The following is a 26,301-nucleotide window of genomic DNA, read 5'->3' as shown; positions in this document are numbered from 1 at the left end:
GTGCATGGGACATACATGCATACATACATACATACATACATCCCTCAGGGGGCTGCTCTGTTAAGATACAGCCTGTTGTGCTTTAAAATGGCTTTTACTGTACAGCGTGGTGGAGTTGCCATGTAATGGCTTCACAGTACTCCACAAGGGGGCTCCCTCTGGTAAGGGGGAAAATCCAACATTAGAAATTATGTTTGGTCCAGACATTTTCCCCCTATAAATAAATACCCGGACAACTCTGGCTAGTTGATAATCAAGTGTTAATTTGCTAGGACTCTAAACTAACTCCTCTTTGAAAAATAGGGTGCACCTCTTTGCCTTCATGGCATCTCTTCTGCCACTCAGCTTCTCCCCCCACACACAAAATAATCAACATGAAAGAAACAATGGGGAAATGGCTTATCGCATCATCTACTTGCCACCTGATCCCTGGCTCATAAATGGTTAATGTCTTTGGGAGGCCACCAACCTCTTTTGAACATTTCTTTCTGATCTGCAGGTGGTATTCAATGTCCAAAGGCTGAAGGCTGTCCAGAGAGAAGAAGGATGGTTTTTGCTCCGCCCAGACAAATCCAAACCAAGATTGGATGAGTAAGTCTGAATTCTCAAAACCTACCAAGGTATCAAAGGAGAAATGAAAAATGATGCTAAGGAGCACCTCAGAAGTTCGGAAGGGGTTCCTCCAAAAACATTAAAAGTTGCTTTACAGTGTCTTCATCTTATCTACTTTTACTTTTTGTCTGATTAGTTAATTTTGCCCTAAGGCTATTAGGAACATCTGACATCAACTTTGCTTCTTTGGAGAATAAGTATGGAGATGTTGTGAGCTGGCAGCAGATTCGTACAGTGAGGAGGTTGGGGAGGAACATGGGCCAGTCCTGCAGTCTGGGGAAGGCTCTGATGAGGGCTCTGTGTTGGAGGCAGAGAGGGACCCAGATCGGTATGCCAGTTATCAGCTGCCTTCAGAGTCAGACATCAGTGAGGCAGACGAAGAGCTGGAGCCTGTTCCCTGTGTGCGCATGCACAGAGTGGTCAGACAAAGGGAACAGCTAAAGAACAGGGGTCGACTTGGGAGTAAGGCCACAGGTGGACAATGAATTGCCCCTCCCAAAGGAAATAAAAGAGGAGTGAAAGGGGAGTAGAGTTTGCAGGAGACAATTAGTTCACTTAATTGGCTCGTGACTCTCCGAGACTCCTTGCCAGGTTTTGCAGATATCGGCCTGGCAGCTCTCCAAGCCAGATAAGGTCTGTGACTGTAAATCCTCCCTTGAAAAACTTTGTTGGATGTGAATGAGCAGAATTCAAAGTAAATTAATAGGAGGGGTTTTTGTCGGGACCAGGAGTTTGCTTCCTGCTCTTGGGAAGCCTAGGTCAGAACAGGAGATGCCTAGGAGAAATATTCCATGAGATCATCCACTGAACTCATGTTCCATGAGACCAGACTGAAATGTGTCTGTAATCCCCAAATGCTAGGAAAATGGTAACCAACTTGCAAAGTATATCTAATATCCTTATTTTTACATGTGTTTCAGAGGGAATCTAGGCTCCTTACACCTGCAGGTACAGCTTCGGGATGAGATGGTTCTGCCCTCCATCTACTACCAGCCTCTTGTCGAGCTGTTGTGCCAAGAAGTGAAAGCAGGGATAAAGGTGAGACGGAACAACAGAATAACAGAGTTGGAAGGGTCCTTGGAGGACCAACCCTTTGCTTAAGCAGGAGACTCTATATTGGTAGTCCTAGACTAAATTTCTGTTGCTTAGAGAGGTATGTTAAGTGAGTTTTGCTCCCTTTTGCGGCTTTTCTTGCCACAGTTTCTAAGTGAATCCCTGCAAGTATTCAGTTAATATCACAGTTGTTAAGGGAATTTGGCTTTCCCATTGACTTTGCTTTCAGAAAATTGCAAAAAGGGATCCCAGAATCCCAGGCTGCTGCAGCCATCATAAATATTAGTCTGTTGCCCAGCGTGTGAATTTTGATCACGTGACCATGGGGATGCTGCAACGGTCGTAAGTATGAAAAAGGGTTATAAGTCACTTTTTTAAGCGCCGTTGTAACTTTGAACAGTCACTAAATGAACTGTTGTATGTTGAGGACTATTGTACCATTTCCAACAAATAGTTGTACAATCTCTTCTTAAAAACCTCCTTTGTTGGAACACCCACAACATATGGAGGAAAGTCATTCCACTGTTTAAAACTGATTTAGAATAGAATAGAATAACAGAGTTGGAAGGGACCTTGGAGGTCTTCTATTCCAATCCCCTGCCTCTTTGTGCAGCCCCTGAGATATTTGAAGACTGCTGTCATGTCTCCCCTAGTCCTTCTTTTCCTTAAACTAGACATACCCAGTTCCTGTAGCCATTCTTCATATGTTTTAGCCTCCAGCCCCCAAATCATCTTTGTAGGCCCTTATACCATTCTTGTCCCAGGAAAAGGAGTGGTTGGGAGCCCCATGTTCTTATTCCAAACATTTCTAATGATCCTTGAGTGATTATAGACCAGGTAGTTCTCTCATGCTAACCTATCTCACAATGGAGCCCACTACTGGGGGCGGGGGGTGAGGTGTCAGCTTTGTGATGCTGGGGAAAAGGGCAACAAGCACAGCTGAGTAGCCATTCCATCTGAACCTCCCAATCACTCACTTGAAGAATAAAACTCTTCAGGCCACACAGTCTTTCCTGAGCCTCCTAAGTAGGCTCACTGCACACAGGAGTGGTGGTGGATAGCACTAGCACTTAGACTTATATACCGCTTCACAGTGCTTTTCAGCCCTCTCTAAGCAGTTTACAGAGTCAGCCTATGGCCCCCAACAATCTGGGTCCTCATTTTTACCCACCTCAGAAGGATGGAAGGCTGAGTCAACCTTGACCCTGGTGAGATTCGAACTGCCAACCTGCAGGCATCTGGGAGTCAGCAGAAGTAGTCAGCAGTACTGTATTCTAACCACTGCACCAGTGTGGATTCAAATTTTTTTACTACTGGTTCTGTGGGCATGGCTTGATGGGTGTGGTGTGGCTTGGTGGGCATGGCAGGAGAAGTGTCCATTCCAGAGGTGGGTTCCTACCGGTTTGGACCAGTTCGGCTGAGAAGTAGTAACTCAGCCTGCCACGCCCCAAACCAGTTCTCTTGGTGGCGCCATAGGTGCCGTCATCTTGTTTTTTACCTCTGTGCATGCGCAGAAGCATGTTTTTTAGTACTGCGCATGCGCCATTCCCACCCCACTCCATGGGAAGGATACCGTAAAATCTCCATTCCCTCCTCACTCCAAGGGAAGGTTGCTGCAAAATCCTCATTTCCTCCTGATCAGCTGGGACTCGAGAGGCGGAGAATAGATGGGGGCAAGGCCAGCCAGAGGTAGTATTAACCCGGTTCTCTGAACTGCTCAAACTTTCCGCTACTGGTTCTCCAGAACTGGTTAGAACCTGCTGAATACCACCTCTGCACTGCATCACCATAGCTCTTAATCGTCTCTTATTGCTAATATTGAGCAAAATTGAGCTGCTGGATCAGTTTCTGTATACAGAACAAAGGGCCATGTGTAAGGTGACCAGACGTCCCGCTTTTGGCGGGACAGTCACGATTTTTCAAAATTTGTCCTGCAGCATGTTCAAAAAGTCCCAATTTTCCAAAAGAAAGAAAAGATGCCGAATCATCAATTTTAAAAAGGACGCCGTTAAAAAAAAAGTTTTTATTTCTCTGAAGTATCATTCCCAATGTGGCCTTTAGAGGGCAGTGGTTTCCCTCCCTCCGCTCGACTTGCTTGCAGCGCCCGACGAGGGTCGAGGCTCCCTCCCCTCCTGCACGTGCACGCGCCGACGCGCAACGTTTTTGTGACAGCCATCCAGCGGCCTCGGGCGGGGGGGGGGGCTTTCCGGTAGTGGCAGTGCGGCGAGGAGGAGGCTCGGTCCCAGGCCAAGCGGCTCAGCCGTGAGAAGCTCCTCAAAATCACAGCAGAGGAGGCGGCAGCAGCGGCAGGGGTAATGCTTCATGATTTTTACAGCCCTCTTTTTTTTTTACAACTCAGGTGCTCCGAGCCCCCCTCACGGTCAATGGTGTCCCGCTTTACCCATCTTAAAATCTGGTCACTTTAGCCATGTGCGGAGGGTTGAGTCATGGCAACTAGACTCCTTTTTCTTTTTCTTTCAAACATTTTGCTGCTTGTTGAAGTAGCTTCTTTGCTGATGAAGAATCTCAGACTGAAGAAGCTGCTTTGATAAGCCACAAAACATTTCAAAACCAAAAAAGGAAAGAAGTCCAACGGCCATGATTCAGCTTCCAGATAACTCTGTCTGGAAGACTGAGGATCTTCATCAGTGTTTCATCTTTTGCCTTAGGCAGGGAAATGTCTTTGTCTCACACTTACGACTCTCGTGCGGCTTGGAATGGACGGCAGCTGCACAAAGGCTGTACGTGTGATGAAAATGTGCTTGATAAAACAGAGAACGCAGACACGGTTATGTTCAAAGGGACACATAAAACATCACGTTTTTATGAAAAGCACGCCCTCCCCTTCTGAAATGAATGTGCATTAACTTCTCCTTGAAATGTATTTCCTTGGCTTCCGTTCTTCTCCTTACAGAACCAGAAAGTGCACTTAATAACCCTGATTGATGAGACTACAACAGCTGAATGCAGGCAGGAACTTGCGGTGAACCTAGTCAAGCTCTTCCTGGGCCAAGGCTTGATTAAAGAGTTCTTGGACCTCCTCTTCAAACTGGAGCTGGACAGAACCTGTAAGGACCAGGGCAGGATGGAGCACATCACTTCATACTATGAGTGTGGGAGGTGGGGTGCCTTTGCTAACTGAGGAACTTTGGGAGTTGAAGTCCATAAGTCTTAAAGTTGCCAAGGTTGGAGACCCCTGATCTAAGAGAAAGATATAGCTGAATCAAAGGTGACAACCAATGAAAGATGTCTTGACCTTTTCAAGAATCAATACAATACAATACAATACAATACAATACAATACAATACAATAGCAGAGTTGGAAGGGACCTTGGAGGTCTTCTAGTCCAACCCCCTCCCTAGGCAGGGAACCCTATACCGTTCCAGACAAATGGCTATCCAACATCTTCTTAAAGACTTCCAGTGTTGGGGCATTCACAACTTCTGGAGGCAAGCTGTTCCACTGATTAATTGTTCTCACTGTCAGTAATGTTCTCCTCAGTTCTAAGTTGCTTCTCTCCTTGAATAGTTTCCACCCATTGCTTCTTGTTCTGCCCTCAGATGCTTTGGAGAATAGCTTGACTCCCTCTTCTTTGTGGCAACCCCTGAGATATCGGAGATAACACTGCTATCATGTCTCCCCTAGACCTTCTTTCTATTAAACTAGACATACCCAGTTCCTGCAACCGTCCTTCATATGTTTTAGCCTCCAGTCCCCTAATCATCTTTGCTGCTTTTCTCTGCAGTCTTTCTAGAGCAGTGTTTCTCAACCTTGGCAACTTGAAGATGTCCGGACTTCAACTCCCAGAATTCCCCAGCCAGCATCCGCGGATGCTGGCTGGGGAATTCTGGGTGTTGAAGTCCGGACATCTTCAAGTTGCCAAGGTTGAGAAACATTGTTCTACAGTCTCCACATCTTTTCTACATCAAAATGTAATCAATAGATAGAAAGTCTTCCTGTTTTTCTTCATAAAATAAGATGAAGTGGTTGAAAGGGCATAGAGATCAGTGGCCGATCATAAACCACTTTCTGTGTTTCAGCTGAACCCAACACATTGTTTCGGAGCAACTCTTTAGCTTCTAAGTCTATGGAGTCATTTCTGAAGGTACTTTGTGGGATCCTGACTTCCTTCTACGACGGGTGGTGGGAGGCTTTTCCTACCAATTTCTGATTATGAAGCTCACTATCTTCTCCTGCTGTGTCTCTAATCTCTGGCTCTGCAGGTGGCAGGCATGCACTATCTCCATCGAATCCTTAGGCCGTCCATCAACCGAGTGTTTGAAGAGAAGAGATACATCGAACTAGATCCCAGCAAAGTGGAAAGCAAAGAGATCGGGTAGGAAGAAGGAAGGAGCAACAGTGGGGAGGCATCTCTGTGAAGGAGAGACTCTAATCAAGGACCCCGCCATTTTTGAGCCGGTGACACAAAACATTGAGAAGTGGTTGTGGGTGGCTTCACAAAATGGCAGCCCTTATGAGCCTTATCAATCACAACCCTCCCATTTACCAGAATGGAAACTGGGGTGGTGGATGGGGAAAAAAAGTGGGGGGGGGGAATCTTGTTCTCCCTGCTTGCTATTTCCCATGCCCAGTTCTTCAAAAATGGCTGATTTAATTCCCAAATGCATTCTGGGAAATAATGTTAGTGTGTTTCTTTAAAATATGCCATTTTCTTTTTTTTTAAGTTTTTATTTTTATTTTTCATATAAACAATCCATCTTCCATTAAACAGGGTATCATCTAGGTACTAATATTTTGTGCAATAACAATTAAAATTTATAATTATATTCATTATTTAATCTGTTCCTAGCTTAATACCAATTACCTTAAATGTCTAATACTATAACAATCCTCTTCTTGATTTATTTAACTCTGTTAATTATGTTAACTCTATTAATACATTTTCTATATTTTACACAACTAAAATTCTAATTCTTATATTTATTCTCTAACCATCGATAAAATGATTCCCATATAATATAATATATTATTATATGATTATCCATGTTATGAGAGCAGCTAGGATTGTATTTCTACAAAACTGGAAAAGTGAAGAGATGCCTACAGAGGAGAATGCAATTAGGGAAATATTACAATGTGCAGAAATGAACAGATTAACACTGGCAATTAAAGAAATATGCCATTTTCTATGTTAAATATATTTTAGATTAGAAGATTTTTTTTAAAAAAATCTTGGATGCTAGCATGTTAGTGCTATTCATTGTCTTATTGATTGAGGGATGAAAACATGTATCAGGCAACATAATTTTAGAACATTTGAATCTTATACACACACACACACACACACACACACACATATATAGGGAGTTGAAATCCATTCAAGTAAAAATTGCTAAGGTTGAGAAACACCATGTTAAAAAGCCTCCGATTCTAATGAAGTAGTAAGTCATTCACCTGCTACTCTCCAGCAAACTGATGGAGTGTTCAGAGCATGAAGCAGCCATTTTGAATGTCTATGGAGATTTGCATGGCTGCGAAAGTTGGACCATAAGAAATGCTGAGCACCAAAGAATTGAGGCCTTTGAACTATGGTGCTGATCGGCTGGAGAAGTCTCCTGTGAGTCCCTTGGACTCCAAGGCGATCCAGCCGATCAGTCCTAGAGGAGATCAACCCTGACTGCTCTTTAGAAGGCCAGATCCTGAAGATGAAACTCAAATACTCTGGCCACCTAATGAGAAGGAAGGATTCACTGGAGAAGAGCCTCATGCTGGGAAAGATGGAGGAGGGCAAAAGAAGAAAGGGATGGCAGAGAATGAGGTGGCTGGATGGAGTCACCAAAACAGTAGGTGTGAGTTTAAATGGATTCCAGAGGATGGTAGAGGACAGGAAGGCCTGGAGGAACGTTGTCCGTGGGTTGCAATGGGTGGGACATGACTTCGCAACTAACAACAACATGGAGATTCTCAGACATCCAAGTCATGGTTGTCTTAAAGATGATTTTTTCAAGAGGCAACTGAACTTGCTTTGTTTTTTCTGGAAGACGTTCCGCTTCTCAGAACTGAAGCAGATTCTTAGATGAAAAGCCAAACATCTTCAAGGAAAACAAAGAACGTCCAGTTGCCTCTTGAAAAAAGCACCTTTGGGACGGCCATTTTGAATGTGACATCAGTTTGATGGGCTGCTGCATTTTCGGTGAAATCCATCATGGCTGTGAATGGCATACAGGGAAGCTCTGAGATATTCGATTATTTTTGTTTCTTGCTCCAGATGCTCTAGCCTTCACCGGATCCACAGTGAAAGTGAGGTGATCCAGCAGAGCGGCCAGCTCCTTCAGTCGTATCTGACTGACCTACTGAACACCATCACCAGGTCTGCCAAGATATGCCCTCCTGTCATCCGTGCCACTTTTCAGCTCCTTTTCAAGAGAGTTGGAGAACGGTTCTCCGAGGAGAAAAATCAGGTCAGTGGGACGAAGTTAGATTGTTTTAACTCAGGGGTGTCAAACTCCATTTCATTGTGGGCTGCGTCAGGGTTGTGTTTGACCGGGGAGGGGGGCAGAGGGGGCATAGCCAGCTAGACGTCACTCATATCAGGGGTGCCGGTGGCGCCGTGAGCACTCTGCCAATGAAAACAGGCTGCTAAGCTCTGGTTTTGGTTGCCACGGCCTCCTGTGACCCTTTGCCAGTGAAAACGGAGCTTGGGAGGGCTGCATGCGTCCCTCCCAAGCTCTGTTTTCTCTGGCAGAGGGTTGCAGGCATTTGTGGACTGCTGCTAGTTCTGAAGGGTTCAGCCGAACCAGTAGTTCCAACTGGCGGGTATTTCATCCTATATCACTGAGTTTTTGGAGCTGTGCGCATGCACGCGTGCTCACATTTTCCGGAGGAATTTTGCAGGATTAGCCAGGATTGGGTCTTGTGATGTCCAATTAGCTTCGAGACAGAGTTAAAATTGAAGCCACACCTTGGTGCGCCCTGCTTCTGGTTCCCAGTTTCAACTCTGTCTGGCCAAAGAAAGAAAAGTTGCTTTTGGTTCCTGATTCTTCCAAAAAGCCATTCCACCGAACCACTTTCGGACGTTTTCAGTCATCAAGAGCAAGGATAAGCACACTCTCATGTGGCAGGCGATCCTACACCTCCTAGAGATTAGGGCAGTGGAACCGGTTCCACCGGACCAAGTGGGGTCAGGTTTCTATTCCAACTTCTTTGTCATTCCGAAGAGTTCGTGGGGTGGTGGTGGTGGAGGGCGATTCTGGATCTAAAACTGCTAAATTTTCACTTAGTCTATAGGAGATTTAAGATGGCATCCCTTAAATACATCTTGGCTGGGGTCAGGCGCAATGACTTCATGGCCTCCATTGACCTGACAGAGGCTTACCTCTATATCCCCATCTTCCCTGGCCATTGTAAGTATCTTAGGTTCTCATATTTGGGTAGGCACTATCAGTATAGGGCCCTACCATTTGGCTTGGCTTCGGCACCTCAGACCTTCACCAAGGTCCTGGCCGTAGTGGCGGCTTCCCTCCGTGAGCGCTCTGTCAGAGTCCAATGCTATCTTGATGACATCTTAGTCCAAGCAGCATCGTTTGAGCGGGCGAGGGAGGATATTTTGTTGGTGGTATCCACACTACAGCAGTTAGTTTGTTGGCCTTAGTTAGACAAGTTAGAAGTCAGTGTTTTGTTCCTGTAGTGGTGCTCTCCAGCTTGCTGGGGAAATTCATTTCTTGCATAGATGTGGTACCTTGGGCTCGTCTACATGTGAGGCCGCTCCAGTGGCATCAGAGGTCAAACTCCAACAATTCCGAGGAAAAGGTTCCAGTGATACCACAGGTGCAGCTGTCATTGAGATGGTGGCTCTCCCCAGCGCTACACGAGGGCTATGAGTTCAGGGAGCCGGAGCGCCCCATCCTGACAATGGACGCCAGCTTGTATGAGTGGGGAGCTCTCTTGGAGTCCTGAATGGCGCAGGGGCGTTGGACCTGGTTGGACCTCCAACACAATATAAATTGGCTGGAACTGCGAGCGATTCACTTGGCATTGCGGCACTTCAAGGACTACGTTCAGGATCGAGATGTCTTGGTGCTGACCAACAATGTGGCGGCGAAGGCCCACATCAACCAACAGGGCGGCACACACTCCAGGGCTCTTCAAACTGAGGCGATGGCACTCGGCACCTGGGCGGAGAGGCATCTTCGATCACTCAGGGCGGAGCACATCACAGGAGTGAACAACCATCAAGCCGATTGGCTCAGTCGGCCCATGGTCGACCACGGGGAGTGGAGCCTTTCTCCGAACCTGTTCCAGGCCATCTGCTCCAGGTTCAGCCATCCAGAGGTGAACCTGTTTGCCACACCACAGAACACTCAGGTGGATCGGTTCTTCTCTTGGTTCCCAGTTCGGGGAATGGAAGGAGTCGACGCGCTTCGGATTCCGTGGCTGGATGGCCTGCTCGATGCCTTCCCTCCCCTTCCCCTTCTCCCTGGGGTAGTTTGGAAAGTGATATCAGAGAGGATGGAGCTCATCTTAGTGGTGCCCTACTGGCCGCGCCAGGCGTGGTTTGCGGACCTAATGTGCCTGTCAGTGTCACACCCATGGAGGATTCTGGGGAGGGATGTGGACTTTAGACAGGAGAACCTGGTGCATCCCGAGCCACAGTGGCTGCAGTTAGCCGTGTGGAGATTGAGCGGGAGCGCCTGAGGGCCACTCATCTTTCACAGAGGGTGATCTCCACAATTGAGGCTTCACGCAAGGGTTCCACACTAGGATTTATGATTTATGATTCCACCTGGCGGATCTTTGCAGAGTGGTGCCGGGTCTCGGGAGCAAATCCCCGCGAGGCTTAGGTATCGCACGTCTTGGAGTTCCTCCAAGATGGACTGGATAGGGGCTCTCACATGGCACCCTCAGGAGACAGGTGGTGGCCGTCTCCACGATCATTTGGGGAGAGGGGCTCTTTCCACTTTCCCAAGTTCCGCTAATTAAGAGGTTTCTGAAGGGTGCGGGGAATCTCCATCCCCCAGTAGTCCACAGGTTTCCAACATGGAGCCTCACTACGGTTCTCCAAGCAATGACAGGAGCACCATTCGAACCTCCGAGGATGGTTAACCTGAAGTTCGTAACCCTTAAGATAGTGTTCCTTGTGGCGGTCACCTCGGCCCGTCGCATCTCTGAACTGGGAGTGTTGTCCTCCAGGTCGGATCTTTGTACTTTCCACAATAATGGAGTCATCCTGCGACTGGATCCAACCTTTATTCCCAAGGTTAATTCCCTTTTCCACAGATCACAGGAATTGGTATTACCAGATTTTTGTCCGGAACCGTTTGAAGCGCTCTTCGTTTCCTTTTATCCGTCTTCCCTGGGGAAGAGGGTGTCCTCCTCAGCTATAGGGAGGTGGATCAAACTGGCCATCTCTTTGGCCTATGGGGTTCAGCACCTCCCGGTGCCCCAGGACATCACAGCACACTCCACTAGGAGTGCGGCTACGTCGGCGGCCTGGGCCACAACAGGTGCCTATCGTGGAGATTTGCAGGGCGGCTATGTGGGCATCCCTGTCTCCCTTTATCAGGCACTACAGGTTAGACGCGTTTGCATTGGCTGATGCAGAATTTGATCATAGAGTGTGACAACAGGTGATAGTGCATGAGGAGCCCAGGACCAATAGTGCTCCCCACCCCCCGAGGGACGTTAATTTGGGTATGTCCCAATCCTGGCTAATCCTGCAAAATTCCTCTGAAAAATGACAGTTGGTCTTACCTGAACTATTGTTTTAGGAGGTTTTGCAGGATTCGCCAGGTTCCCACCCTAGCGTTGGTCCAGGGGTTGGGGAGTTCAGGGGGTAGGGTGTGTTCCCTTATAACTTGTTTTCAGGTGTTTTGAAGTAGTCTTGACTCGTTGAAACTGGGAACCAGAAGGAAGGAGCACAGAGGTGTGGCTTCAATCTTAACTCTGTCTCGAGGCCAATTGGACATCACAATACCCAATCCTGGCTAATCCTGCAAAACCTCCCAAAACAACCGTTCAGGTAAGACCAACTGTCATTTTTGGTGCTCGACGAACTGGTTGTTACATTATGGAACGCCCACCTCTGGTTGCAGGTGGCTGTAGCAGCCGAAAACTGAGCTCAGGAGCCCGTTTTCACTGGCAGAAGCACCGCGGGCCAGTCCTTTGCTGTTTCCAGGGTGACCTCACAGGCCAGACCTAAGTACCTCGTGGGCTGGATCCGGCCCCCGGGCCTTGAGTTTGACACCCATGTTGTAACTCATTTCGCTCCCCTTCCAGTAATGTGGGATTATAATTTTGTAAACTCTTGGTAATTCTTTTGTGATTACAAATTCTTTTGTAAATCTTCTGCTTCTTTGTCAGATACGGCAACTTGTGAGATCTTGTGGGAAGAAAAGGGGCAGGATCTTACAATCCCATCCATCAGGGATTTGAATGTGTTTCTAACCAATATCCTAAGAAAGTTTTTATTTCTAATGTTCTTATCTTAGTCTTACCACTCTCCTCTCCTCCGAGATCACAAAGGAGAGATTCGGTATTGCCTGTCAGATTGTTTTTGTCCTTGGTCTCTTCCCATCCCCTGTCAAAAACTCTTTATGCTTCTGAACTTGCAGAATGTGAAATTCATTGCCATCACCAGCTTCCTCTGCCTTCGATTCTTCTCTCCAGCCATTATGTCTCCCAAACTCTTCCACCTACGGGAGAAGCACGCCGATGCTCACATCAGCCGGGCTCTGCTTCTGCTGGCCAAGGTAAGACCTGTCCCAGGAGAAATGCTCTTAATAGCCTGATGATGTCTAAAACGGGTCCTTCTTTTGACTCTTCTCTTTTCCAGTTTCTTATTTCATCTCATCTTGCTTTTCTTTTCTTCCCCTCCCCCTCCTTCTCCCTCCCCTTTCCCCTTCCTCTGCATCTCCCCCTCTCCTCCCCCCCACTTCCCTTCCTCCTATCTCTCTGTCTCCTCCTCCCCACTTCCCTCCCCCTCTCCCTTTTCTCTCTCCCTCTTCATCTACTCCTCTCCACTCTCCTCCCCCTTCCTTCCTCTCTCACTTTCCTCTCTCCTCCTCCCCACTCCCCTTCCCCCTCTGCCTCTCCCCTTCCCCTCTCCTTCCCCTTCCCCTCTCCTTCCCCTTCCCCTCTCCATCTCCATCTCCTCTTCCCCACTCCCCTATCCTCTCCCATTCTCCTCTCCCTTCCCTCTCCATCTCCTCCCCCTCTCCTCCCCCTCCCTCTGCCTCTCCCCTTCCCCTCTCCTCCTCCCCACTCCCCTTCTCCTCTCCCTCTGCCTCTCCCCTTCCCCACTCTCTTCCCCCTCTCCCTCTGCCTCTCCCCTTCCCCTCTCCTTTCCCTTCCCCTCTCCATCTCCATCTCCTCTTCCTCACTCCCCTACCCACACCCTCTCCCATTCCCCTCTCCCTTCCCTCTCCATCTCCTCCTCCCTCTCCTCCCAGCTCCCTCTGCCTCTCCCCTTCCCCTCTCCTCCTCCTCCTCCCTCCCTCCCTCCTTCCCTTCCCTTGAGCCAAACATCACTCCTGATTGGATTGGACCAGGTGGCTATTTAAATCTCAATCCCCTTCATCTCATGACTCCCAGCATTCTCTCCCCTGCAAACCATTCTGGCTTTCTCTCAATCTGGTTGAAGCTTGTCCTTGAATTGTGGTGACGTGTTCTGATTTCCTACCCGGCCAGGCTGTCCAAAACGTGGGGAACATGGACAACAGCATCAGCCGCACCAAGGAAGCGTGGATGGCCCCCCTGCAAGCCATCGTTCAGCGTGGCGTTGCCCAGATGAAGCAGTTCATCCTGCAGCTAATTGACATTGAGGAGAAAGATGGTAAATGCTTGATAAAGCCAAACAAATCAAGAAATGTTCTGGTTACTGCAAGCAGCCGAGTGCTTTCTCTGAGTCATCAGCCAGAGGGTACTTTACTGGTATCTGAAATGTAGCGCCCAATCCCATTTCTTTCGTAGTATGGCAGTCCCCAATTGATGAGCGTTTGTTTAACAAGTTCAAAGTTATGACAGCCTCAGAAAAAAATGATTTACAATCCTTTTGTATGGTTGTTGTGATATCACGTGCATATATAAAAGCTGCAGAGCTTGTATCCCAAGGGCAAAAATGAAGTTGATGACCAAAATAGCAAGCTCCTGTGGATGAGCCTTCCAACCCTTGGTATCATCCTTTATACTTTATACTTTATACTTTTATTAAGATTTATAGGCCGCCCTTTTCCCTGAGGGGACTCAGGGCGGCTTACAATCACAGGGAAGGGGGTGCAATATCAAAAAACAAACAAAATGTGAACAAAAGAAAAATAATAAAACACAACTTTCATTCAACAGTCAACACTCGGGCGGGTAAATTGGGAACCTATCCCCAGGCCTGATGGGAGAGCCAGGTCTTGAGGGCTGCGCGAAAGGTCTGGATGGTGGTGAGGGTGCGGATCTCGACGTGGAGATCGTTCCACAGGGTCGGAGCTGCAACAGAAAAGGCTCTCCTCCGTGTAGTCGCCAGTCGGCATTGACTGGCGGATGGGATTCGAAGGAGGCCCAGTCTGTGTGATCTAATCGGTCGGAGGGAGGTAATCGGCAGAAGGCGGTCTCTCAAGTACCCAGATCCACTACCATGGAGTGCTTTAAAGGTGGTCATCAGTACCCTGAAGCGCACCCGGAGACCGACAGGTAGCCAGTGCAGCTCGCGGAGGATGGGTGTAACGTGGGCGAACCGCGGTGCGCCCACTATCACTCGCGCGGCTGCATTCTGGACTAACTGCAGTCGCCGGATGCACTTCAAGGGCAACCCCATGTAGAGCCCATTGCAGTATTCCAGCCTAGAGATCACAAGGGCTCGAGTGACTGTTGCGAGAGCCTCCCAGTTTAGGTAGGGCCGCAACTGGCGGACCAGGCGAACCTGGGCAAATGCCCCCCTGGTCACAGCTGACAACTGGTGGTCAAAAGTCAGCTGTGGATCCGTTTTGAGTATGGCGGGGAAGTGCCCCTCCCGAAGGGAGGCGGTCACAACCGCCTGGATCCAGCCATGTGTCACCTCCCTGCTGTTGGCAACCAGCCAGGAGGGACACGGGTCCAGAATGCAGGTGGAGGCACTTACAGCTCGAATGGCCTTGTCCACATCCCCAGAGGCAACATCCTGGAACTCAACCCAGAGATGATTTGCCAAGTAATCCTCCTGTGTCTCGGCTGGATCTACTGCGGTGGAGTCCAAGTCCGACCGAAACCGAGCTACTTTGTCCACCAAGAACTGAGCATAGTCCTCAGCCCTACCCTGCAAGGGGTCTCCCGCATCCCTCCTATTAAGGAGGGAGCGGGTTATCCTAAACAGGGCGGCTGGGCGTGACTCGGCGGACGCTACCAAGGCGGAGATGTGTGATCTTTTGGCAGCTCTTAATGCCCGGACGTAGTCCTTGGTGCAGGTAGTCAGAAGTGCTAGGTTCGCCTCGGACTTATCGGACCTCCACAGGTGCTCTAGGCATCTCCTCCGGCGTTTCTTCTCCCGGAGCTCCTCGGTGAACCAAGGAGGTCTCCGGGATCCACTGACCCGGAGGGGCCGTAGTGGCGCAATCCAAAGAGGGGAGGGAAGAAAGCCAGGTAGCTTCACTAATGGCTTTGAGTAGGACAGCTTTTATTCTGACCAAGGCTTCCCAAGAGCAGGAAACAAACTCCTTGTCCTGGCAAAAAAAAACTTTTATTAATTTACAGTGAATTCTGCTCATTCACCTCCAGCAAAGTCTTTCAAGGGAGGATTTACAGTCACAGACATTATCTGGCTTGGAGAGCTGCCAGGCCCATATCTACAAAAATTGGCAAGGAGTCTCAGAGAGTCACGAACCAATTAAGCAAACTAATTGCCTCCTGCATACTCCATTCCCCTTTCCCTCCTCTTTTATTTTCTCTGGGAGGAGCAATTCATTGTCCACCTGTGGCCTGACTCCCAAGTCAACCTCTGTTCTTTAGTTGTTCCCTTTGTCTAGCAACTCTGTGCATGCGCACACTGGGAACAGGCTCCAGCTGTTCCTCTGCCTCACTGATGTCCAACTCTGAAGGCAGCTGATACCTGGCATATGCCTCTGACCCCCTCTCTGCCTCTGACACAGAGCCCTCATCAGAGCCTTCCCCAGACTCCAGGACTGGCCCATGTTCCTCCCCAACCTCTTTACTGTCTGAATCTGCTGCCAGCTCCACTGGCTGCTGGTGGGCCATAACAGCTTGCAGGGACAATCCCAGTTAACAACAAGCCAGAACAGAGACTATATAAGCAGGACTGAGGTTAGCAATGTGGGCAGCAGATTATATCTCATGATTTTCTGCCAACTTGTGTTTTTACTAATGTTATTATTATTTCCTGCTCATTCAAAACACATGCATGAATATTGCATTCACTGCTGCGGATGTTGAATTACAGAATTAGACTTGCAGAAGCCCATCTCCCTGCAACCTCAGGTGGTAAAAGAAGGGTACCTCTTCATCCACAAGGCGAGAAGCAAGGGGCCTCTCCTCTCGTTCTCCTTCAAGAAGCTCTATTTCTCATTGACGCATGAGGCTCTCAGCTGCGCCAAGGCACCCAACTCCAAGGTAGGTAAAGGACGGAGATTGGCCACTACCAGAGGCTCTGGCCATGGTCCTGAAATCACTTTTCTTGAAACCTTCTGTAAGTTGGGAAGTCCAAGGAAGGAGTGCCCATGAAGGCTAGCCAGTCATCATAGAAACTACCATATTTTTTCGGAGTATAAGACACACCTTTTTCCCTCAAAAAAGAGGCTGAAAATCTGAGTGCGTCTTATACACTGAATACAGCATTTTTAACCCCCCAAAATCCTGCCCCTTTCACCAAAATGACTGTGCGTAGCCTTTAGGAGGCTTTTAGAGAGCTCTTGGAGGCTGGGGAGGGCAGAAATGAGCAAAAAAGGCCTGTTTTTTGCACAATTTTACCCCCCACCCAGCCTCCAAGAGGGCTCTATAAGCTTCCTAAAGACTATCCATGCCCCTTTTTAAAGAAAAATGGGCCGTTTTTGCTCATCCCCCCCCCAGGAGCACTCTAAAGGCTCCCTAAAGGCTCTTCATGCTTTTTTGGGGAGGGGGGAAACGGGCCATTTTTGGGAAGTTTGCAGAGTGCAAAAACTTTTTTTTTAATTTTCCTCTTCAAAACCTCGCTGCGTCTTATACTCTGGTGTGTCTTATACTCCGAAAAATATGGTAGGTATCTCCCCCCCCCCAAAAGCAGCAGCCAAATGGTCAGCCTCAAATTATCCTACTTTGATGGTGCAGTGGTTAAATGCAGTATTGCAGGCTCACTCTGCCCACTGCCAGTAGTTTTATCCTGATGGGTTCAAGATTGACTCAGCCTTCCATCCTTCCAAGGTGGGTAAAATGAAGACCCAGATTGTTGGGGGCAATAGGCTGACATTGTAAACCACTTAGACAGGGCTGTAAAAGTAATGTGAAGTGGTATATGAGTCTAAGTGCTATTGCTATTATGTGAAGATTGAGCTCTCTGGAAAAGGTATCATTTCTAGGAAAGGTGGAAGGGAAGAGAAGTTGAAGATGCTGAGCTGAATTCAGGTGCAGTGGCAATGGGAGCACCATTGCGAGGCTCCCCAGGTTAGGGATAGATCATTGTGGATATAATCTACCTACGTAGTCACTAGGAGTAAAAAACAACTTGATGACACATATTCAAATCTTCGAAGCCCTTGAAGCAATGTGTCAGGGTTCCATTGCCCTAACTAAATCATGAGCCTTGAGCCAAGCTTCAAAAGAAATCCAGTTATTTATTAGGAGCAACATGTTGGTACATACCCAAGTGAAGCCAACTCTGACCCCATATAATTTATGGTCGAATTATGGCCCTATTTTCCCCCCTTCCCCCAGGGTGTGTCATAAATCACATTAGCCAACAGAGTACTTTCATGGGCTGTAGAGATCGCTCCCCCTCCAGCTGCTGTGGGTAACGTGGGAGACAGCCTTGAGAAAGAGATGCTTGGAATGTGCTTCTATTTGTAGCCGCCGTGCTGCTGCGTCAGTTTCCCATCCCCCATGCCTTTGGCAACTCGAGAGCAGGCCAAGGATGCTTTGCGAGTTGACATAAAATAGTATAAGAATGTTGGACTAGGAGTGCAGAGATTTGAATTCAAGTCTTGGTTATAAAACTCATGATGTGATTTTGAACCAGCTATTATTGTGCTGAAGAAGAATAACATTCAAGCCAGCTAATTTTCACACGCAGCGGAGCACCGAAACCCAAAGACCAGCGGGCTGGCGCATGAATGCCTGTTTTATGGCCATTTTGGGGTCGTTTTCAGCCCGTTTTTGGGTTGTTTTCAGGTTGTTTTTCAGCACTCGCGAAGACCAACTGGCCTGCAAAGACATGCATGCCGAAAACCCGAATAGCAGCTGGTGACGGAGTGCGTGCCCACAGAGAGGGCGCTGCGTGCCACCTCTGGCACGGTTTCCATAGGTTTGCCATCCCGGGGATAGGAGAAACCTTTGCCTTTACCTTTTTAAGTGTTTTTCATTTGAGGGAAATTTTAAAATAGAATTTGTCAGATTCGCAGAGGAAGAAAGCTGTACTTCTAGTACTCTCACCTATTGTGATGATATAGAATCTCCATGATTAGAGACTGTCTTCTCCAGAATACTAGTGGCTACTGGGGGAAAGGGTTGCTGGAAGCATTTGGTTGGATTGACAATGTGAGAGAAAGTTTGCTTCTATTTGACTCAAGGTTTCTTGAATATATATTGATGCGATTTCCTTTCAGAAAAGCTCTTTTGTGCCACTGACTAGCATCCGGGCAGCTGAGAAAGTAGAAGAGAAGAGTTTTGGTATCTCCCATGTCATGCAGATCATCTACACTAACGATGCTGGGCAAGAAGACACAGCTTACCTGCAGTGCAAGGTGGAGACACTAGAAGTCACATTTTGTTCGGGTGGGGAGGGGGAAGCAAGAATCCATCTGGGTGGCCCCAGGACAGAACTTGCATTGATAGATACAACATGCCACTTGTTTTCTGAAATGAGCAGCTATATAAATTAGACAAATGAATACAAAGAGTCCAGCAGTTTCTCACGTCTGCAAAACTGGGATATGCTTTCAAATAAAATGCAAGGGAATCAAAATGTTTTTAAGGAGAAACCAAAATGCACCCCGTTGATTCTTTCTTTCCCAGCAGGTGTGTGGCACCTGGCCATCTTTGTCTGGGTTTAGAAGCTAAGCAGAGTCAGATCTGTTTAAATCCCTGGAAGGGAACCACTAGGAAATCTCAGGGCTATCAAAATGTCAAAATGTTCCCGAACAAGAAAGCAGGAAACTAACTTCGTTCTGCTGCACAAAAAGTATTTCGAAGTATCAATGAATTCACCAAGAGACGAATTTAGATTGAGAAGCGCTTTACTTTTTATGAGAGTTTAACAAGAGCTTAGGCCTTATTTGCATTGTGAAAATGATCCAGGCATCAGTCAGGCTTAGGGTTAACCACAATGATTCCAGCTTTGTGAGCGAACAGCTAATCTGGGATGACTGGTTGATGGTGTTTCAGTGAGGATGAACACCACCATGGAAAGACTTGACTGCAGTAGATGAAAACAAAGGACAGTTTAGGAGGAACCTGGCTCCCAAATAGTCACTGTGAGATGGATCTCGGAGTCTTAAGAGGACAACCAGTTAAATATGAGCCAGCAATGTGTGGAGGCAGCCAAAAAAAGCCAATGCAATCCTAAATTGCATTAACAGAGGGATTCAATCAAGCAGGTCCCTTCCAACTCTGTTATATTATTCTATCTATTCTATTCTAATTCCTATTCCTATCCTATTCTATTCTATGTTGCATTAACAGAGGGATTCAATCGAGATCAAGTGAAGTACCACTCTATAAAGCCTTAGTAAGACCACACCTAGAGTACTACATCCAGTTTTGGTCCCCACACTATAAAAAAGATGTTGAGACTCTAGAAAGAATGCAGAGAAGAGCAACCAGGATAATTAGGGGATTGTAGGCTAAAACGTACAATGAACAGTTACAGGAACAAGGCATGGCTAGTCTAGTGAAGAGAAGGACCAGGGGAGACATGATAGCAGTTGTCCAATATTTGAGGGGCTGCCACAGACAGGAAGGGGTCAAGCTATTGTCCAAAGCACCTGAAGGCCAGACAAGGAATAATGGATAGAAACTGAGGAAGAAGTGATTCAACCTGGAAATAAGAAATTTTCTGACAGGGAGAACAAACAACCAATGGAAGAGAGGTTGCCTTCAGAAATTGTGGGAACTTTATCACTGGAAACTTTCAAGAAGAGACTGGACTGCCATTTGTCAGAAATGGTGTAAGGTCTCCTGCTGGAACTGGGGGGGGAGGGGTTGGACTAAATGACCTACAAGATCCCTTCCAACTCTGTTAATCTGTTAAAATGACACAGAGACAGAGTCTCAAAAGAAATTCCATTTTTGCAGTTCCTCTCTAGGTCTTTGTCTCAATAATGACTGATAACAAGGCCAGATTACCCTCCAGTAAGTAATTAACATTCCATGAAAGGAGTTTATTAAATTAATTTATCCCCATCCGCCCTGAAAAAAGAAAGGATCTATCTCTAGCTAATTATAATCTTCCTTGAACGCTGGGTCAATGAAATCAGTTTTGCAGTTGGCAGAACCTGTATTAGGCATTGACATTTAATTAGGCCGTGAAACCATTGCATCAAATAAATTTGGAAAATAAATGAATCAGGTGAATCATGTGTGAATCGGGTTGTAATTCCATTCTATATTTGTATTTTGTCATTGGTTAATTTTAATATGCATGGTTAAGTATCAACTACGGTTCAAGCATCCTGTTATATAGTTCTATTCTCTCGTGTACAAATGTCACAGTGAACAAGATTGAAGGTGTGTATCTTTTAAGGGAATTGAAAGTAGCTCAACATTGGCTTCCTCACTTTCACTGTCCACTGTCACTGTCCACTCTGCTTTCTATTGACCTGCAGTTTTCTCTAGTCAAACAAGTGTGTGGGATATACAGCACTGCCAAACCCACAGCCTGGGCCTTGTAGTATCTGTTTCCCTAGAAGTAGGGCAGAAAAAGGGGGAGATGTGTTAAAGGCCCTGGCTACCTCCAATCAGGAGAATCCATGGCATTTATGTCCTTTCTGCCTTGCCTTGTTTTACAGTGTGTGAACGAGCTGAGCCAGTGGCTCTCAGCCTTACGGAAAGTCTGTGGGAATAACGCTGGAATGCTATGCTCCTATCACCCAGGGGTTTTCAGAGGAGACAAATGGAGTTGCTGCCACCTAAAGAACAAAGCAGGTATTGCATTTGTTGGCAACGCTACTGCACTGCGTTTGTTATCTCCCATATCTCTGGGTGTGAGACTTTGTATCACAATGTTTTCTCCTTAAGTTTATTTTAATATATATCAATATAAGAAGCTCTTTAAAAAATAAAAACTATACCCATTTTCCCTGAAAATAAGGCAGGGTCTTATTTTCTTTTGACCCCCAAAATAAGCACTTAGCCTTATTTTTGGCGACATCTTATTATTTTTGAGGTGCAGGAGGCGGCGAGCGTGATCACCTCATGTCTGCTGCTGTGTTGCAATATTTTCAGGGAGGGCTTGTTTTCGGGGGAGGGCTTATTTTAGCACATGCGCTCAAAAGCCCAATTGGGCTTATTATCCGGGGAGGTCTTATTTTGGGGAAAACAGGTTAGAAAAGAAAAATGTACAGCTCTTCCTTGTGTAACCATCACTCGCTTGCCAGCCATTTAAAATTACAATGGTCCTTAACAGAGCTAAATGTCCATGGAGATTCTCAATCATCCAGGTCATGGTTGTCCCCAAGGTACTTTTTCAAGAGTCAGTTCCGTTTTTTCTTTGAAGACGTTTCGCTTCTCATCCAAGAAGCTTCTTCAGTTCTGTCTGGGTGGAGGCGAATGGAAGGCCTGCAAGGAGTAAAAAAAGTACTTGTGACCAGCCCATCGCAGAGTCCCTGCAGGCACGGGATCATGATTCAAATCCTGAGCAACTGTCACATATTTGCAACAGTTGCCGTGTCCCATGGTCACATGATTGTCGTTTGCAACCTTCGCCGCCATTTGCTTCCCACCTGCAAAATCACCAAGAAAGCCAGCAAAGCAGACCATAAGGCACATTCTGGGATTCTCACTTAATGACTATGGTGATTCATAGAAAGGGTTCTACCACAAAACCGCGCTCGACTAAAGCGCGCTCGACGAAACCGCGTAGCTGACGTCATCACAGCGTGACGAAAAAAGCACGCTGCGAATGCTAAAGCTAAAATTAACCCCTAAACCTAAACCTAACCCCCCTAAACCTAATCCTAAACCTAACCCTTAACCTAACCATAAACCTAACCCTAAACCTAACTCTTAACCTAACGCTAAACCTAACGCTAACCCTTAACCTAACCCTAAACCTAACCCTAACGCTTAACCTAACCCTAAACCTAACCCTAAACCTAACCCTTACCTTAACGTGAATCGGCTTGCTTTCAAAGCGCTATTTAAAGCGCCCTTTTTTCTCCGCGGTCGCTGTTGTCGCCCTGCTGATGACGTCAGCGACGCGGTTTAATCGGGCGCGCTTTAGTGGAGCGCGGTTTTGTCGTGCCACGCATAGAAATACTACAGGAAAAACACTCATAAAATAAGGTCAGGCGATGCCTCACATAATAATCACATCACTTAACAATGAGTTTTCTGGTAAAGCTATTGTGGCGATTAAGTCGAGGACTACCTATAGCTTGGGACTAGGTAGGGCCCTTTGTCAGCAAGATGATTCTCCAAAATTGGAACAAAATGCTTTCAGTGGTCCCTTCTTTTCTTTGAAGGTCTTGGTTGTGACAAAACTCGGCATGGAGTTACTCTGCGGGAATGGAATGATCCTTTGGATCCTGACTTGGAGGCTCAACTGATATTCCAGCATCTGCTTGCAATTCAAGAAGTGATGAGGTGACTTGACTGACCATTCCTTTCCCCCCCAATGCTGAAGTATTTTTATAAAATGGGGGGGGGGCAGTGGTGGGATTTTTAAAAAATTGCTACCAGTTCTGTGGGCGTGGCTTTGTGGCCGTGCCTTGGTGGACATAGCAGGGGAAGGACACTGTAAAACCTCCATTCCCTCCCCACTCCAGGGGAAGGTTACTGCAAAAATCCCCATTTCCTCCCGATCAGCTGGGACTCTGGAGAGAATAGATGGGGGAGGGGCCAGTCAGAGGTGGTATTTACTGGTTCTTTGAACTACTTAAAATTTTCGCTACCAGTTCTCCAGAAGCTAAGGCGAAGCGTCCATCGACATGACTGATGTTGAATTGGCCACGCCCACCCAGTCACATGACCACTGAGCCCCGCCTACCCAGGGCAGAAAACCAGTTGTTAAATTATTTGAATCCCACCACTGGGTCCCTCCTGTTATTCAGTTGTTCGGCCTCTAGTTTCTGTGGATCATAGAGACTGGCTCTTTTATCTCTGTTCATCCACCAGAATTGGACAATTCTTTTTTTTTTCTTTCTAAAAAAAACCTGGGTTTCTCTTTCTCATGATGCTTTTGATAATACACAACAACAGTGCAGCTACTCTGTTGGGCGGGGGCGGGGGTGGTAGGGTAAAGTTTCTGTGCCTTTCATTCTTCCATCTTTTTTCCTTCCGTCTTTTTCTTATGTCGCTCTAAAACACACACCGTGTTGCATTAACAAGCAGCCTGAATTTTCGCTACCAGTTCTCCAGAACTGGTCAGAACCTGCTGAATACCATCTCTGGGGTGGGCGGGGGGGACTTTGACTTTTAATTCTTCATAGGTCTGGATGGTGCTACATGAGTCATTTAAAAGAAGGCTATGTGGTTGCCAAGAAATAACACCAACTTAGTAGAATATAATCATCCTCAATCAAATACTCTAGAAAGGGTGCAGAGAAGAGCAACCAAGATGATTAAGGGGCTGGAGGCTAAAACATACGAAGAACAGTTACAGGAACTGGGCATGGCTGGTCTAGTGAAGAGAAGGACCAGGGGAGACATGATAGGGAGCTCTTCTCCACAGAGAGGAGGGGGACAACCCATTTTCCAAAGCACCCAAAGGCCAGATAAAGGATGGAAGCTGATCAAGGAGAGAAGCAACCTAGAACAGGGAAAAAATTTCCTAACAGTGAGAACAATTAACCAATGGGATAACTTGCCTTCGGAAGTTGTGGGTGCTTCATCACTGGAGGCTTTCAGGAAGAGATTAGACAGAAATGGTTTAGGGTCTCCTGCTTGAGCAGGGGGTTGGACTAGATGACCTATAAGGTCCCTTCCACCTGTTAATCTGTTAATACCTTCTTCCTGCCACCTTGCCTTGTCTTTTCCTTCCTCTACGAAATTTAAGATACCAATTTAGTTACTGAAAATTTCTTATTTCTGCCCCACCCCCCAAAATCTCCAATGTGTTTCCAGTCTCAAAGAATCCAGGAATTGCAAAATTCTGTTATTCTCATATATTCTGCACTAATTAGGGAATTGATGTTATGACTTCATGCAGCTGAGGGTGGAACTGTTTTGCAACCAAGATTTATAAAGAAAAAGAAAGCAGTTAAAGGAATTAGGGATGAAATGTCGTGAAGAGGGAGCCTGTATAACTTACACTGATGAGAAGACAAACGACATGTTGTCCCTTTTTCAGAGAAAGCAATCCTAAAGTGGACTTTAGTAAAACCAACTGATAGAAACATTTATTGATGATAAAAATTAAAAGCTTAAAGCAGTGTTTTTCAAACTTGGCAACTTTAAGAGGGATGGACCTTAAATCCCAGAATTCCCCAGCCAGCCATACTGGCTAGGGAATTCTGGGAATTGAAGTGTAGCCTTCTTAAAGTTGCCAAGTTTGAGGTATACTGCTTTTCCCAGTGTGACAGCATGCTCTCTTAAACCTGGAAAGCTACTGAAGTTTTGAAGTGATTATTGTATAATGTTCCTTGTCTTGCAACGCTATTCACAAAATGCATCCATCTGCGCTGTATAATTTACTAACTTTGAACTATTTTTTTTGGTTTTTTTTTACTGCCCAAAGGGAAAAGTATGAGGAATTGTCAGTTCTGGAGAAAAGTGAAAAACATCAGAGCGAAGGTACACAATTTAATTTAATTTTAATTTTAATGTATTAGCTGCCCAACTCTGCCTAACAATGGATTGTGGCATTAAATTTAAAATTATTATTTAATTTAATGCCATAATCCATTGCTAGGCAGAGTTTTGGAAGCTAAAACATTTAAATGATAATAGGATTGATGGATAAAGATGCCAGGTCCAGTCTAAACTTTCGGCTGATTGTCCAACAAACCATAATAATGATAGTAAATGGTTGAAATGGGGAGGTTGGGTTGAGGTTGCTTTTGTTCCAAATGGCCAGGGTCCACACAACACCTTTAACAGAGGTGAGCAGATATATGTATTCATATCTTAGTATCTATATTATCATGACATGGGTTTATGGATAGAATAGCTAGATTATAAAGATGTAGAGTGAATTGAAAGATTGGTGTCAGCCCTACCAGATAGATCAGACAGAAAAACATGACCAGATGAGGTCATTCTACTTTATTGTAAGGATACATTAACAGAATCTTGTAAGTGGAATTCTCCCCCATCTCCTTTACATCTTGAGAGGCTAGGGAGGGTCTCTTCTGAGACTCTTGCTCTGCCCACTATTCAGGTAATATCAGTAGTGGGATCCTGCCGGTTTAACAACCGGTTCGGAGATCGCGTGCGCAGTTTTACCAAAACGTATCTTCCACGTTACTTCTTGGGCAGTAACAGTTGAGGCGCAACAATCTGCTCCGCTGCGCTAATCAGCTGAGAGGAGATAGGTAAGTAAAGTGGAAGTGGCGGGCGAGCAGGCCAACTGATTCGCTCTCAGCTGATGGTCGGAACTACCGGTTCGCCCGAACCGGTCCAAACAGGCTGAATCCTACCCCTGGCTAATATGCTGTCTCTTATCGGACCTAGCCGAAGGCAGCATCGCTTCGTTCCTTCTCCCAAGGCCTTTTGCACATAACCCTGCAGAATGTCAGTGGGAGAATGTATGTTCCTGTCCACCTCTAGCTTCCCTACTCTGTTGCTTCCTTCAGTCTCACCTGCAATGCTGTTGCAGAAAATCAGCTGTAAGAAAAACAGTCCTTGAAAGGAAAAAAGGTTGTTCTACATATCAGAGCTGTCCTCTTTTAGGGGTATCAAATGATGACTAGCGGGTTTGGATATCTCTTCCTAGCTGACCTCCTCTTTCGTCTTCTCCCCGTCTCTTGCTACAGATCCTGAAAATGCTGACCGCCCTTTCAGGCTTTTCCAGATACTACATGATTTAGAAGAAATTTATCAAAAGGAGGTTTCCCGGTCTACTGACATGGCCCAGCGGAATCAGAATCACTTGGTGGAACTGCAGACGTGACTCCCACCCCCCCCCAAAAAAAATCATTTGGGGGCAAGCTCCACCTTTGCCCTCTTCAAGCAGAATGGTTGCTACACCCCCAGAATGGCAACTACACACTCTGGACTCAATGTTGTCCACTGAGATGGAATGGGAGGGACTCGGAAGGTCCTAACCTCTCTTTTGGGACCCCTGCAGTGGTGGGATTCAGCCAGTCCGCACCTATCCGGGAGAACCGGTTCTTAACTTTCAAAGCAGTTCGGAG

The 26,301-nt window shown here is 46.6% G+C and overlaps 1 protein-coding gene across 1 annotated transcript in view; it reads left to right on the top strand.

Moving 5' to 3' along the window:
- The window catches only part of LOC116507977 (ras GTPase-activating protein 4-like), a 104,505-nt gene extending 78,204 nt beyond the window's left edge, over window positions 1-26,301 (top strand). The window contains exons 8-21 of the mRNA XM_032216412.1: window positions 500-591; window positions 1,533-1,650; window positions 4,580-4,733; window positions 5,707-5,771; window positions 5,890-6,002; window positions 7,896-8,088; window positions 12,238-12,375; window positions 13,313-13,457; window positions 16,044-16,213; window positions 18,397-18,534; window positions 20,797-20,932; window positions 22,471-22,591; window positions 24,684-24,739; window positions 25,921-26,301. Coding sequence (XP_032072303.1) covers window positions 500-591; window positions 1,533-1,650; window positions 4,580-4,733; window positions 5,707-5,771; window positions 5,890-6,002; window positions 7,896-8,088; window positions 12,238-12,375; window positions 13,313-13,457; window positions 16,044-16,213; window positions 18,397-18,534; window positions 20,797-20,932; window positions 22,471-22,591; window positions 24,684-24,739; window positions 25,921-26,057 — 1,776 coding nt within the window. The 3' untranslated portion in view covers window positions 26,058-26,301. The remainder of the gene's footprint in view (window positions 1-499; window positions 592-1,532; window positions 1,651-4,579; window positions 4,734-5,706; window positions 5,772-5,889; window positions 6,003-7,895; window positions 8,089-12,237; window positions 12,376-13,312; window positions 13,458-16,043; window positions 16,214-18,396; window positions 18,535-20,796; window positions 20,933-22,470; window positions 22,592-24,683; window positions 24,740-25,920) is intronic.

The sequence above is a fragment of the Thamnophis elegans genome, chromosome 4 (genome assembly GCF_009769535.1).
Source record: "Thamnophis elegans isolate rThaEle1 chromosome 4, rThaEle1.pri, whole genome shotgun sequence".
Classification (NCBI taxonomy): Eukaryota; Metazoa; Chordata; class Lepidosauria; order Squamata; family Colubridae; genus Thamnophis; species Thamnophis elegans.
This window is presented reverse-complemented; position numbering and strand designations above follow the sequence as displayed.